The sequence below is a fragment of the Oreochromis aureus genome, linkage group 16, assembly GCF_013358895.1.
Source record: "Oreochromis aureus strain Israel breed Guangdong linkage group 16, ZZ_aureus, whole genome shotgun sequence".
Taxonomy (NCBI): domain Eukaryota; kingdom Metazoa; phylum Chordata; class Actinopteri; order Cichliformes; family Cichlidae; genus Oreochromis; species Oreochromis aureus.
The window spans coordinates 14,097,988-14,112,945 of record NC_052957.1 but is presented as its reverse complement, the minus strand read 5'-3'; the positions used below and the strand labels follow the sequence as shown (position 1 = coordinate 14,112,945).

At 40.8% G+C, this 14,958-nt stretch overlaps 1 protein-coding gene and 1 non-coding gene across 4 annotated transcripts in view; both read right to left on the bottom strand.

Moving 5' to 3' along the window:
• Positions 1 to 2,682: 2,682 nt before the first annotated feature.
• LOC116335389 lies at positions 2,683 to 2,873 on the bottom strand. The gene has a single exon (XR_004200640.1). It is a non-coding gene; the product is annotated as a U2 spliceosomal RNA (small nuclear RNA).
• A 3,468-nt stretch (positions 2,874 to 6,341) lies between these two features.
• The window catches only part of LOC116335370 (protein FAM126B), a 46,490-nt gene continuing 37,873 nt past the window's right edge, over positions 6,342 to 14,958 (bottom strand). For 2 of the 3 annotated variants that reach the window (XM_039600041.1, XM_039600040.1), the window contains 2 exons: positions 14,719 to 14,895; positions 6,342 to 10,690 (listed from right to left, as the gene is read on the bottom strand). In XM_039600041.1, the coding sequence (XP_039455975.1) occupies positions 10,032 to 10,690; positions 14,719 to 14,895 (836 nt within the window). In that variant the 3' untranslated portion in view covers positions 6,342 to 10,031. The remainder of the gene's footprint in view (positions 10,691 to 14,718; positions 14,896 to 14,958) is intronic. The other variant, XM_039600042.1, reaches the window with a different exon arrangement.

Genomic DNA, 14,958 nt, shown 5'->3' with positions numbered 1-14,958 from the left:
ACTAGTTGCCAGGTGACACAGATGGGATCAAGTTACTGAACTGAGCACTGGTTCACTATCAGGAGATAAATATACTGCGGTTATTGTGGCAAGTAATCAAATTTAAGTTTCTGTTACACATTTTGACACAAAGTTTGGAATCAGTGCTGATCCACTATAAATGTAATGATTGTCCAGTGTCTGTTCTATGATTGGCCTCCAGTAAGGTCATGTTTTTGGTAGAGTTTGCATACATGCAATTCGGTAATCTGTAAACATGATAGCACAAAGAGTTTTGAATGAATTCTTCTAAAACCTTTTAGGGGTGTAGAGTGGGATCATATAAACAGTCCATTAAAATTTGACCTACATGCCCTAAGGTCTCAAAGGTCAACTTAATGATTTATTGGTCAACAACTGACAAAAAACTAACTAAATGTGGTATTTATTGTCAACATACAGAAAGCACAGTATAAAGATTTAATTAATTTAATTAATGTGACTTCTGACCTCTCCTTCAAGCTCAAAGAGAATAATGTTATATAGTGGTATTTAAAATACATTTCTTACTACCATTGTTTGTATCAACAACAGACAGGCATATTGGGAATGATATAGATGATATAGAATGATTTTTAATGATTTTTTAAATTTATTTCAAATTGCATTTAGGAAATGAGATTAGAGGTTTTGTCTTGATCTTAATCTTTAACAAAAAAAATTCCACCAGTGATGGAGGAAGAGCTCTGATCATTCAGTAAAATTACAAGCACACAGTAAAAACACCTTAATCTGTTACTTAAGGTAGAGAGTAAGTCTTACTCAAGCATGAAAATGCATTTACATTAAAAGTAAAATGACTTGGAAATTAGAGCAGGATAAAGATTAGAATAAAATGGTACATTAGGCTTTAGGCTTGAATCTCTTAAATGCACCAGACCGATTACACTGGGCTGCTGTAAGTCAGGGTAAAATCTGAAGATATGACCTCAGTACTGGAGTTTATGTTGCACAGCATGGCCTTTGTCTTTGTAACCAGGATTGAGAGCAGCTCTACCCGCAGGTGTAGGGACAAGACAAAAGTGGACACTCTGAAGTGAAGGGCTCATGATTTCAGCTGTCGCTTGAGAAAGAAATAAGGCAGGTCTGAGTACTGTAAGTACAACTCGAGTATGGCACTTCCATAAGTTTAAATTGTTTTGTTTGGCATCACTCGTTTCATTTTACCAGTTTTACCAGACTGTTTAAGTAGACAAAGACAGAAATCAGGAGATAAAGACACTGGTTTCATTCAAAGAATAATTCATCTTTGACAGACTGAAGTTGTAGTCAGAGGGTCTTTTACATCTAGGTGAAAGCAGAGCGGCTCGTCTTTCTCAGTCCAGTCATGACCACCCTATTATTTTCCCCAGTACAAACTAAGGCATGTAAAAATGATAAATGCCTCCTCAGTTCAATTCATTGGTTTTGTTTTAATGTCAATTCATGATTATTATGCCAGGTCACAAAGGCAGCAGCCAGGCAAAGAAACCCAGACTCACCCGTTAGAAGGTTTCTCCCTGTTAAAGGGAGTTTGTCTTTTCCACTCTCGCTAAGTGGCTGCTCATAGAGGGCCGTCTGATTGTTGATGTATTCTCTGTATTATTGTTTCTGCTTATTGTTTTTGCCGGGCAACAAGTAGGAAATATCAAAGTTAATAAGAACGGAAACAATTACTGCTGCTTAGCTGTACTACTTTGGAAATGATAAGACTCTGGACTCCAGGGCAAATGTTTCCTTTAAAGCATGAATACCAGGAATATATTGTAATCAGACAACTTGGTCTTTAACAGCAAGAGACTATCTTGTGCTTCTTGATGTTTATTGGTTGTTGGCAACACAACCACAGACAGTATATAAAATATGGATGTAGCTTCTGAAATATGAAGCCAACATAAAAGTCCCTTAAAGTTGCATTCTTTTAATGGTTACCAGTGAAATGTGTGAATTCATTAGGAAGCAAGAATAATCTGTCCAAAGAGAGCAGAAAACCTACAGAGCTCTGTCACTCTCTGGTGGTCGACAGGGGGGATAACTACACTGTGAGCTTTATCACGCTCAGTGCTGTGCAGAGCATTAACCAAGTTTTTACCAAGATGGCAAAAAGAAAAGTTAAACCTATTAACCTATTTCAGTATGAGTCCTCTGTGGATGAAGAACAGAATGTGCTGTTTACACTTCAGTTACAAACGGCACTAAAATTAGGAGAGCTCTGTCGGTCTCTACTGGAAAACATAGGTAAGTGCCGGCTTTAACTCTGCACTAATTACCTGAGCTTTGAACACACCATTGTATTTTCATTTGAACTTTTTCAAATAATGTAACTGTAATTCAAATTTTTTTTATTTTTATTTTTTTTATTTCTACAGTAAAGTTCATGCTTAGGCCACTTGTCTGTGCCATAATTTGGTTTTCTTAGAAGAATCCCACTCATAAGTGGAAAAAGGTGTTCTTTCTCCACATTTCTCACATCAAAATAAATCAGACTTTCAATGCATACATTGTTTTGTTTTGAAAAATATCCACACAAAGGGATCAAAAAGGGCACATTATTTATTCGCTGCAATAATTAATCTGGGCTTTGAACTAACCATTCTGAAAAGGCGGCTGTCTAACAACTTATCATAAATCAATATCTGTTTTAGTTACATTTAACACAATCAGGGTGGGTGCACCGTTCTTGGAAATACTGCAATACCAAGTCGATGCGTGGAGTGGACGGAGCAAGCTCCTATTCCATCTCCCTGTTCCAAAAATCAATTTAATATATGGTCCCCGGATAGGGGACGTATCAGATATTAAACTGATAAGAACAGATACTACACTTGATCTTAGCCAAAAGGCCGAGAAGCGATATCGTGTAAGGCTCGGAGGAAACATCCTGGTTCCCAGCGCCGTCTCTCTAACTCATGGTTTGGAAGCTGAACTGCTGATATTTTGTACTGAACTATCACACAAACAAAAGCAACCGTGTTCCTCATACGTCTTATATCGCTGGGTTTGTGTTGTGGTAAATTAAACTTGCGAGCGTTTATAACACAAAAGTTATTGCGGCTTCCTGGACACGTGACACGCCTTGATCCAATAGAAGGACCAACACAAATATCACAAATAATTCCACTACATACACGCTAATTATAAATACATGCAATTTATTTTTACATTTACAAAGTCTTTAGACTTTACTCAATGAAGCGGAATGAAACTTGGGATGAATAAGGTGTTTTTACAGATCGACTCATAATAAATAGGCGTCTTGTGGAGCCCCCTAGTGGAGGGGAGGGTAAACTGCACCACACTCAGAAACTGGTCTAGCAAGACACTCAGGAGCTAGCCGGACTGAACTATGACACAGTCCTGACTCAAGTTCTTCGTATTTACAGTTTACAATAAATAAATGAAATGTGGTTTAAATTATAACATTGAGAAGAGTCCAGGTGACCGACGGTGACAGATATGAGAGCCAAAACAGAATTAAAGCGGGGGCAATGAACTGACATTCAGTTAGCTGGAACACCTCTTTCTCAATCAATGTGGGAATAAACAGTTCTGTCTACGAAGAAGTCAGTAACTAATACTGGAAGCTGCGCGGCCACCTCACCTTGACGTAAACTTCGTGTATGAGTACGTGTCAGTTTACCTGAAGAGTTTCTGAAGAGCAGCTAGTTAGCTAGCTAAATTGACCAGACAACTGTGGACGGGAATTTCCGGCCCGGAAAAACTTGCAGTCAAAACTGCAGTCAATAGAATCAAAATTATCTCAAAAAAGCAAACTTGAAATTTCGAGTTCTTAAGTCAGTTTTCTAAGATAAGCCACCCATTTTTATTATTATTGTTTTGTATTATTATTATGATATTACAGAGGCGGAAACAAGGTTCCACAGACAACAAAAACTTAACTCCTTGGCCTACTTTTATCTAAACATTTAAAATGATAAGGGCCATATCAACTTAGCCATGTCTGTCGCTGTTTATGTCTTCGGCCATTTGAAGGTCACATTAACATGTTTCTAACGGTCATGCGCAAAGGTTGTAAGTCGTGAGAGCGTTTGGATTGGTACGCAAGAAGCGCACAGTTTTTGACTAAAGCCCGTTAATTTTGCATTTATGTATCATAAACAAGATAGAAAATCGATTTAAGAGACAAAAAAAATTTAAAAAATCAATCAACAACATGTCATATTACAATAATTCTTAAACAGAACTTAATAAATAATTTAAAAACTACTTCCAGTCGTTCAGTCTTTTACAAGTCTTGTTGCTTGCACAACAAACAATAGCACAGTAATAAATAATTAAAAAAAAGAAAATGATCCTAGATATCTAATAATAACAATATTATGATGAATGATATTTTAATATGGCTCTAATGCAAATAAACCATCTGGGGAAGTCAAATGCAGGCTAGTATGTACACATGGCTCCTCATTGAGGTTCTCTCTTTATGATTTTGCTTTTTAAAGGCAAATGTATCATATTTCATATATGAGTTTTTGAGACTGTGGATTTAAGCTGAATCAGCATTTTCTATCCCTCATGTAAACTAAGACCAAGTCTGGTAAGTCTGGAGCTCTGCAGAACTTCAGCAGCACTTTCCGCACCTTAAATGCGAAAGCGTTAGCTTTTTTCTCAAAAATGCCCTGGTTACACCATCAGAATTGTAAATAGAATTCATATTCTCAATTTCTTTTTGGGGTTGAAGCGCCTGGGAAGGGATCTCAATCCCCACTCACATCTTCCTTAAGGTGATTCCAATGGGTCACATAATAGGGTGAGGCAAGGTCTCACAATGGTGTCACCAAAAACCATGACCCACGCCTTTTTTCACACCTTGGTGCAGATGTTGAAGCACATGATCAATAGTGGGTCAGCAACCCTGTTAAGAAATAATTCACGAGGGCTTAAATACCTGGGACTCTCCACCATTTGTCTTGATGCATGCTCAGTCATCCAGGTAAGGAAATCCCAAAAAGTTCATCTGGTTGTAGTGTTTTCAATGGGAGAAAAGTTTTGCCACTCACCCAAGTGACTTCTTCAGTCTCAGAAGTCACAGACTGAAGAAGTTGCTGTAGCCCACCTGCTTCCAGGTCAAATGAGTTGTGCTTTCAGATATGCTCTTGTGGTATAAGGGGGTTTGTTACCTTTCTATCAGCTTGAAGCCATCTGGCCATTTCCCTCTGACATAACCAGGATTTTCACCCAAAGAACTCCTGCTCACTGGATATTTTCAAATTTCATCCCTGTAAACCCTTAAGATGGCTGTGCAGGAGACTCTCAGTACAGGAACAGGTGTACCTAATAAAGCGGTTGCTGAATGTATGAAGCATGAATTTACAGGACTATGCAGTAGTTTGTGCTATGTTCTTAGATTGTATAGATTTTCTGTTTGTTTTCCTATGTATATATTTTAATGAATATTATTTTGCTTGTCTCGATTTCATCAGTTTTGATGACTCTTTAATGAGTGATGAAAAGTCTTTATTCATTCATCACAAAGTTGAAGTGCGTGACTGACTATTCATGTTCTGACAAATGTGAGAAAGGATGTGATTGTCTTTTGCAGAGGTGAGTCTGTGATATGAAAAATGCCTTAACTGTTTTCAGAACTGCATTAAGAGTGGTAAGAATTACTTTTCTGCTGAGACAAGCGAGCCAAATCCATTAAAAAAAACTGTAGTCAAGATTAACATTAGTGACGTAATTTCCGTCAAATATGGCGGTCCGCCTAGTTGCCTTCTTTTAAAATGTGATCAGGCAGGACTCAAGACTCATTAAAAAAGCCCATAGACACCGGCCATGAGGTCGCTCTGCATTCAGCACTACTGACCGTTAACAGCGTTGCTTGTTTCACAGTAGGTATTCTAATTTTCTTTCCAATTTCCGTTTTCCCTGCCATTTTAGTGACATGCCAGCAAAGTACTCAGTGGAACCATTAGCTAACAGCAAATAAGCTAGCACAGTCGGTTCACAAAATTAGCTGACTGAATTCAGACTACTAAGTTTTTATATTGTAGACAATGTGTTATTTTGATGTAATTAAAAATATTTATTTACTTGCATTTTTTTGATACACTACTCTGTATTGTTTACAGATATAATAAAGGATAATCTTTTAAATTTAAATAAAGACTTCTCTTGCTCAAGACCACTTAAAAAAACCCCACTTACAGTAAAGTCTGGCTCATATAAATGAAATGTAAAGAAATGACAGGTGACTTGAGACTTTTGCAGTTATATAGTGAAACTAAACTGGTACTAAAACTGGAAGTAGTCATGTGATGTGTAATGATGAGTGTACTAAAGCACTCCGACACACAGTCAGATCCCTTACAGCACAATATTTATTCAACAATATACATTAATTTCTCTCTACATTTCAGACTTATGTTCATTTTTTTATATTGATCTTGCTTCACCTTTGTACATTTATTTACAAGATTTAAAATAAGTCTTTCTCCATTTATATAACATCATTAGTACAGTGTAATCACATCATCCAGCAGCTTCCCTCGAAGCATTCATAATCGCTAATCTATTTAATACACCGACTGGCGTCTTTGAGCCACAGAGCAGCAAACTGGCAGAAGGGCTCAACATGCACTCAGAGTCCAGGTGTGGCTTTCTCTCTGCGAGGGCGGTCGGATGACAAATGGATGGTCCTCTTAATTCACCCACATAAGAGAGGTCGTTTGCTCTGTAGCACCACAGCAGGGTGTATAAACAGAATCTTTGAATGGCGACACTGTTGAGGTCTTGCACCTTTAAAAATCATCTTAAATGCATGTGGCCCCTCCCACCAGACGAGGATCGACGAAAGCCCGTCCACCAAAATAAAAAAATAAAAAGGAGAGTGTGGGGGAAATGTTGCATAGAATCAATTCTGATGTCAAGAACAGAAACTTTAGTGCTGCCATTTTTTTTAATGTGGCTTTCTGATAATCTCCTGAGACCTTCCAGACCCCATTTTATATATATCTATATATATATATATATATATATTTTTTTTTTTTTGGTTTTAAAAAGAAAAAAATATAATAAATAGCTGTACCCTTTGACTTTAACAAAAAAATAGCATTGTGTTGGATGTGACATCTCACAAGTACTACTTTAAAAGAGACTAAAACCCTGCATTGAGTGTATTTGCACATAAACGGATGTCATTTCGATTACTATCTTGAGAGAGGTGGATGGATTAAAGTGCATTCTACTGTATGAAAACAAAGCCCACAGTTGTCACATGCAGGACAGGAAATGAACTTTATTTAAATAAAATATATTTTTTCTTTTATTGAAATGCAAATAGACTTTTAAGGATTTATAAGCTTATCTATGGCAGCTAAAATTTCCAGCCACAGTCAAACTTTAACGTTCATTTCCCACCCTGATCACATGCAAATAACACTGCGTACGCACACACGCCCACACACACACACAGTCTGGGACATTTGTTACTCTGTGGCAACGTGCAGCACCAAAGTGGCTGCTGGTACCCCTCAGGTCAGGGGGAGTCGTGTGAATGACAAGAACACGTTAACAGTTTAAAAAAAAACAAAACAAAAAACAGCCAAAAGGTGCCACTCGACTCACAGCAAAATACAGTAAATGGGAAAACACGGCTCGCCGAGAGCCACACAGCACAATGACAGCAGACAGTGGACCAGGTGAGAGTGTGAACTGTAGCTGCTCTCCTCTCTTCTTCATCCTCCACAGTCCAGTTCAGGAGAAAGAGGAAGAGGATGTGAGGCCAAAGAGCTGACTACTGAGGCTTTTTGGCCTGAAATGTGTAAGGCTAAAGCACACACAGGACTCACTCAGGACCAGGAGCAGCAGCTGTGAGGGTTTCAAGCACAGGAGCATGAGCGTGTGGGATTTTCACTGCACACTGAACTGACTTTTATATATATATATATATATATATGCATATGTATATATATTAATCATTCATTCTCTTTTTAAACAAGCACTTGAGCAAAACATGGAAATGCAGTACAACCGCTGACTACTACAGTACACAGACGCTTCATATACTGCTTTTATATGTGAACAGCTACACTATGTGATGATTTTTTTTTAAATGGCAAATAAAGGTGAAGCTGCATCTAAGGGCACGTTGAACCATGTGTCTAAAGATCCCTTTTTTTAAAGTTTTATTTTAAAATAAGAACAGCAGACAGGAGAAAAAAAAAGGCATTTTTAAATTTAAGACATCCAAAGGAGGGGAAACCGAAAGTCCTTAAGGAGAGGATGCGTATCGGCACATCTGGCAAAGACGAGGACAAAACTCGGGTTTGGCTCACCGGGCATTTCATGCCAATGAAACAGCCGGCGCTTCGCAGGGCACTAAACATGCAGACAAGCACGCCGTGCTCAAATCCCTCAGCCCAGACAGGGGGTTCTACAGAAGGCTAGCGAGCACTGCGCGCAGATGCAGCTGTTTCACAGCAGAGATCTAACTCCATGTATGTGATTGAAATTGCACTTCCAAAAAATAAAAAAATAAAAATCAAAGCAGGACATTTTAGGGACTTAAAATAATAACCCAAATGAGACTGACTGATATATGACAAAAAAAACAAAACAAGAAAAGCCTGATGGTTTTTGTTTTGCAGGTAAAAGCTGCACATGGTACTCAACTGAAATGCAAGGCCAGGATATTCAGCCACACTTCTCACACGAACACGCACAAATCTTTACAGTGTCGTCACAGCTGCAGTGTGAAACCATTTGCAATCCTCCCAATTGGTCATCAGTCTGATTTTGAACCATTCTGCATTCTGATTGGGAGACACGTGTCTGAGTGGCAGGTGAACACACAATGAGGTAGAACAAAATGTTTTATAAGCATCCAATCAGAGCACAAAAACAGGCGGTCAGCAGTGACCGGTATACACCTCCAGAGGGCAGCACTTCACCGGCTCAGACGTGATGCCAACACACAAGCTTTAACACAGACCGACACGCGCACTAACGAGTGCTCTTAGACGGAAGGATCCATTGAGAGGTTTGAACCGCAAATTTAACATACAGTCAGCAAATGTTTGCACGGTCCCATGCAGTTATTCATCGAGATTCAGATTTTAAACCAAACCGCAAGACAAAAGTCCTCCTGTAGCTGCACAGTATTTATTTCTCTAATTTAACCATTTAAAATCTCGGGGGAGGACAAAGCCTCGCCACCCTTCCAGTTTGGTTTTACAGATTAAATGAGAATTGTTTCTGTGACAAAATAAAGGTCATGGCCTGAACCCTAAAGAATCACTTGGGCCTGACAAACTACTGTCACACACACACACAAAAAAGAAAACCCTTCTTTGGACTCTGATTTAAAACATTTAAAGATCTGTTATTCATAAAACTCTCTGTCGAATTAAAAAAAACAAAACCCAAAAAACAGCAACGAGGAAGATAATCAGCAAGAACGATTGCACGTGAGCCCCGGGAATGAAGGAGAAGGAATGAAGAGACAGAGCAACCGAATCCCCCACTCTTCTCCAAATGAGCGACGGTAAGTGTTATTGCTGATTCATTTTCGACTGATTCAGTCTGGAAAACAAAATCTGAAATGTCACGGATGACCTACAGCTAGCCTGAAATCCTTGCAGATCTCCTCTTGTCACAGCCTCCCTCTGAGGAGAGTTTCTATGGGGAATGCTCAGCTTGGCAGAGAGGAGGACGCAGTGACACGCTGGACTCTTACACTCGACCGTAGTTACAGCAGGAGCGGCCGGTCACGATTCACTACTTTTCACGTGGTTGTGCTGTCAGTGACTTCATCCACCCACGACGACAGCAGGTCTCAATTACAACTTTAATGGATGTTTAACGGGGTGGAAACACAGCTCTGGAGATCTCAAATGTGTTTCAATTTCTTACACACACAGACACACACACAGACAGACAGACAGACGTCATAGTCGAGCTGTAGAGAGTCGCGGAGAGAAACTGCATGAATCTGTGTGTGTTATGTAGGTATTCGTGTGCGTGAGTGTGCACGCCATTCCCTGCACTGGACGTTAGACCTGTGATATGATCTGCATGTTGAAGCTGGGGGAGCGTGACTGCTTGGTAAGAGGTGCTCCAGGAGACAGCAGGGCCTGAGCCTCCTCTGGCCTGAGCAGGTGTTCCTCCTGCAAACTGATGGTGGAGTGCCGGTGAGAACCCCCAGCTAGAAGCCCTTCCCTCTCAGAGCCTCCTGCCTCCTCATGTTCCTCGCCATTGCCTCCGTTCAGGTTGAAATTCATGCAGTCAAAGGACTTGCTGGAGGAGGTGCTGCCAGTTCTCACCAGCGTGGGGCCCGCGGGGAAGCTCAGGTGCTTCTTTATAGGGCTCAGCTGGATGGCGTCCAAGTTGATGCTCGCTGGAGGCGACTGCTGCCTCTGTTGATGCCTCCTCGTGGCGGCCTGAAGATCCGCAGACAACTCCGCCTGTTTGTCTGTCTCCCGCTCTTTCTCCCGCTCCTTCTCCCGCTCTCGCTCCTTGTCCCGAGACAGTCGCGCAGTAATGGCTTTCTTGATGCTGCTCGTGCTGCTGTTCAGGCTGCCGCCCCTGGGCCCCACGCTGCCGCCGAGCTTGGTGCCGCTGGGCTGGCTGCTGTTCGACGCCCCAGAGGAGAAACCCTCGTCTGGGTCGTTGATATTGAAAGAGTCTTCCCCGCCGCTCATGCCATCAGCATCTGAATGTGACGATGAATGAACACAGACAGAAGAAAGCAAAACAAAAGCAAACAGAAATGTGAGTATAATCACAAAATGCTGAGCTGAGTATGACCTGACTGAGCAAAAGTTTTACTCTCATTTTATAAAACCTTCCAAACACTTATTAACTGCAAAGTTTCATAATCTATAATCTTGCCCACATGTCGCAGAAGTTGCTGCTCTGGCTCGTTAACACAAAGCCGTGTCTTCTAATTCTTATTTACAGTGTTGTCAAACGGCTTGCAAAAATTTAAGCAGTAATAATGACTATGATTAGATGATTAGAAATACTCCAAAATAAATTAGCAGACTTAATTAATTCCCCTTCTAAAAGTGCAACACTTTACGCTTGACAGACCGTGCTTCTTCATTATCTCAGTCATTAAGCACCAAACAGAGGTTCAGTTCAATAGACTGCATAATGACCCTGAGCTCTGATCCTCTGATGTAACACAGATTGACTGAAATCTGACCAGCTGTTTGTTTGGGCAAAGTGAGAGTTCAATACTCTGGCTCAAAGAGCTGAGTTTGTTTTATCACAATATGCAATCATCAATAATCTATAGCCTAATAGGCACGATATTCGGATAAAGACCTAAAGATTAAAACATTTTTAATCCATTTGTATCCTCACTTTGAAAGCTGAAAAGGAAAAAAGATGATAAAGTGTTAGAAAAAAAGCAAGTTATTGACATACAGTATGCAGGGTAAAGGCTGTTAAAAGAAAAGAGATGATCAGCTGTCTCTCTCTGTCATGCATCGTTGGGACAAGCAGACCCGGACGACAGGGAAACCACAGACAGCACCAGAAAAAGGAATGCAGAAAACTGAGAAGAAAAAGGTCTGGACTGACATGCACATAACATGAGGAGAAGACACATGCTCTCCTGCCCCATCCCTCGTCTCTCCTGCAGCTCTGGCCCAGCGGTCACGTGGTTGGCTGGCCGAGACGTGCCTGCCAATCTGTGGAAAGCGCTGATGCGAGTCCGTACACTTCGCCCGATCAATAGCTCTCCAGTTAGAGCTGACAGCCTGCGAGGCTAAATGAGCCAGTCTGCAAACCACCACAGGCCAACCCAGTCCCCCAAATGAAGAGTGGTAGTTTGGTGATCTTTACCAACAAGGCTGCAGCCAGTGGGTTTTACATGTTTTAGCCTTTTGACTACACTTTGCTAATGTCTGCTCATGCAACAGATTTAAATACTTGTTGCCGGTTCCCAGTCATTTCAATGCACTGTGAAATTTAGCCTGAAATGACTGAAATAACATATTTTGTATTTCAGTTTTTAAGTGGCGAGCATTTGAAAAACTCTTCATGGTGCGTTCAAGGTCATTCTGAGGAGCAGCATTTTAAAGTAGACCTGCAAAAATCATTGCTTCTGCAGGAAAAAAAAAAATACACATAACCCGCAATATAGCTGAGAGGGTCAGTGTTAGCTTTGCAATTCAAAACTAAAATAAAGGGAGGAAGTGCTACTTAGCATACAAACTATCCGCATTTTCCCTGTAAAGTTCAATGCTTTGTTTATGTTTAAAAGTTAAATCGTTGGTCACATTATTAATGAGGATAAACCTTGTGCTTTGCATAACAGAAATTTGGTGTTACAAGCTAAAACAGCACACTTTTCAATCTGTAGGCGAATTTCGTCCGCAGAAAGTTAAGCTCACTCCACATAAGCATCAGAGTTTGTATTATGTAAAATATAAACCAAGATACAAAAGAAGTAAACTTTAACTGTATAATGATTGTCACTAATGGAAGGCATTATGGGTAACTGTGTTTTTACATACTTGCATGTTTGTTTATGATAGGAAAACAGGTCCTTTTTCAAATATACACTGCTGTAGTCAATATTCATCAGAGTCCATACATATCAATAAATACACATAGGGAATTCTTCATAAGAGTCTTTGATGATCTTCAGCAGCTCAATCTCATATGCTCTGGTTACAATGCAGAACATATGAGATGGGAACACTTTCGAACTAAAGAGGACAGACATTAAAAGATTTCTAATAAAGACTGACTAATATTTAAACTCATTTTCAGATTCTTTTTAAAACCACAAAGTATCGAAATAAACTAAAGCTCCTGCATCAGTTCAGAGTTTTTAAAACTGCTCCCACCTCAGATTTAGCAATATTAAAATATGTCTGTGAAGGTTCTCAGTCCAGGTCATTGTAGTCAAAGGAGTTTGCAAAGAAAAGCGTCTGGACTTCTTTAAGTTTAAGACGTTTCACCTTTCAGATTCTTTTCTAAAAATGGCCGAGAGTCCCAGATTTGATGGTTTCGACACCAACTGTCTGCCATCTATAATCCAGTTTTGAAGACGCCTAACGCCCACTCCATCCTGGGCCATCTGACCTCAGGAATTCACACGACAAGGTGGGGCCAGGTTTCACAATGGGCTCACCGAAACCCTGGCTGATTAGGTCCCACACCGCTTTCACACCTTGGCGCATGTGATTAGAGGATCACCAGGGGTCCTTTGTCCCTCCTTGGGGGATACTCCCACTGGGTTTAAATCTGGGACTCTCGGCAATTTGACCTTAGAACTGAAGAAGCTTCTCGGATGAGAGGTGAAACGTCTTCAAGCAACTTAAAGAAGTCCAGACGCTTTTCTTTGCAAACTCCTTTGACCAATATTAAAATAGCACGTTTTATACTTTTACTTTGAAGTGACCCGAGCTGAAATGAATAATCTCCTCTAAGGAACTCAAAACAAAAAAGAAAAATGGTTGTGGTGCAAAGAATACGCTATAAGTAGTTTAAACATGCAAAGCCACAAGCAACTTTCAATTTCAATGCAATAGAGAGGCAAACAAACAGGCTTCGACTTCCTGCAAGAGAATCTCAACGAACTGTAAGTGACACTGACTACTTTTGAAATAATCCCATGTTTCTCTTTAATATGTGGCTAACTAACAAAATCATGATAAAGGATTCTTTCACCGCAGCTGCATGAAGTTCAATGAAAGCTCACTGGAAGAAGACGAGATGGCACTCAGACATACACTGACCACAAGCCAGCAAATGAGTCTGACGTTTCAAGATTTCAAAACGTTCATGAATGGAAACAGACACACATTTAAAGGATGCAAAATGAGCCTACAATCCCTGCTCAAATTAGTGGACTGACGGCATTCAATTTATAACTTGGCTTCTTTTTCTGATAAGCTAAAAGATCCGACGTTTCTTGTTTAAGCAGAAATCACTGAAGCTTGCTGTAGCGTGTGCATGCAGGGCTTGTTTTCACTCACTGAGCTGGGGAAAAGAAATGCAACATAACGGAACACAAACTTAGGACAGAGTAAAGCTGCTGGACTAATTAAAAAAAAAAAAAAAACACACCACAAACAAATCGGAGGTTCTCTTCCTGCAGGGAAGGGTGGTAGCAGCAGATGGGTGCTGCTGGCCTCAGAGACCCAAAACTTAATCCTATCAAACACCTCAAAGGGCGAGTTCAGAAAGAAGATGCCGGATACTCTGAGCCTGTTTTGTAAAACTGATGTATATTCCCTGTCAAAGCTGTAGAAAATATAAATCAATAAACCCAATTATCAAACAGGGAGAGTTTGGAAAGCGCAGAGTAGAAGGTCAAGCTGGACACTAAACATGCTCAGTGAATGACAAGGGCGGCAGTTTAACGTTGAAGGCATGATGAGGGGAAAAACGAGAGAACATGACATGACAACAGGCCCATGCAGAACGGCCACTAGCCAACCACACTTCCTTCAAACCCAGAATAGGCGACTCTTCCACTCTTAAATGAGGCAAAAACATAGCAAAGGTTATGCATTAGAGGGGTTGTTGGCTGAGGGTCTTATAAGACTGGATGAGTTAGTATAGTCTGGGGAAGTGAAGAGGCAGCCACAATGGAAAGGGCAGAGTTAACCGCCTCAAGCCGAGAACGGGTAGTAGGAGGAGGGTTGGGATGATACAGATCGAAGGGGGCACCTCCTCCTGAGACCCGCCCTGCTCTGAGCGTCCGCCCCCGTCCCCTACCCTCGAGAGTGATGGGGGGAATGATGCTGCTGCTGCTGCTGTGGTGGCTGTGTTGCCGCCCTCCTCTTTCCTCTTTAGCCGTGGGCTCCCAGTGGGTGCGGTGGCGGAGTTGGTGCTGGGAGGGGCTAGGATTGACGGTGAGGCACAACTCTGCATCGGTTGAGTAGTCAAAACAATCTGGGAGTCAACAACACAGATGAGGAAATGTGTCGCTTTAGTAGCAGCAAGCTTCAATCAATT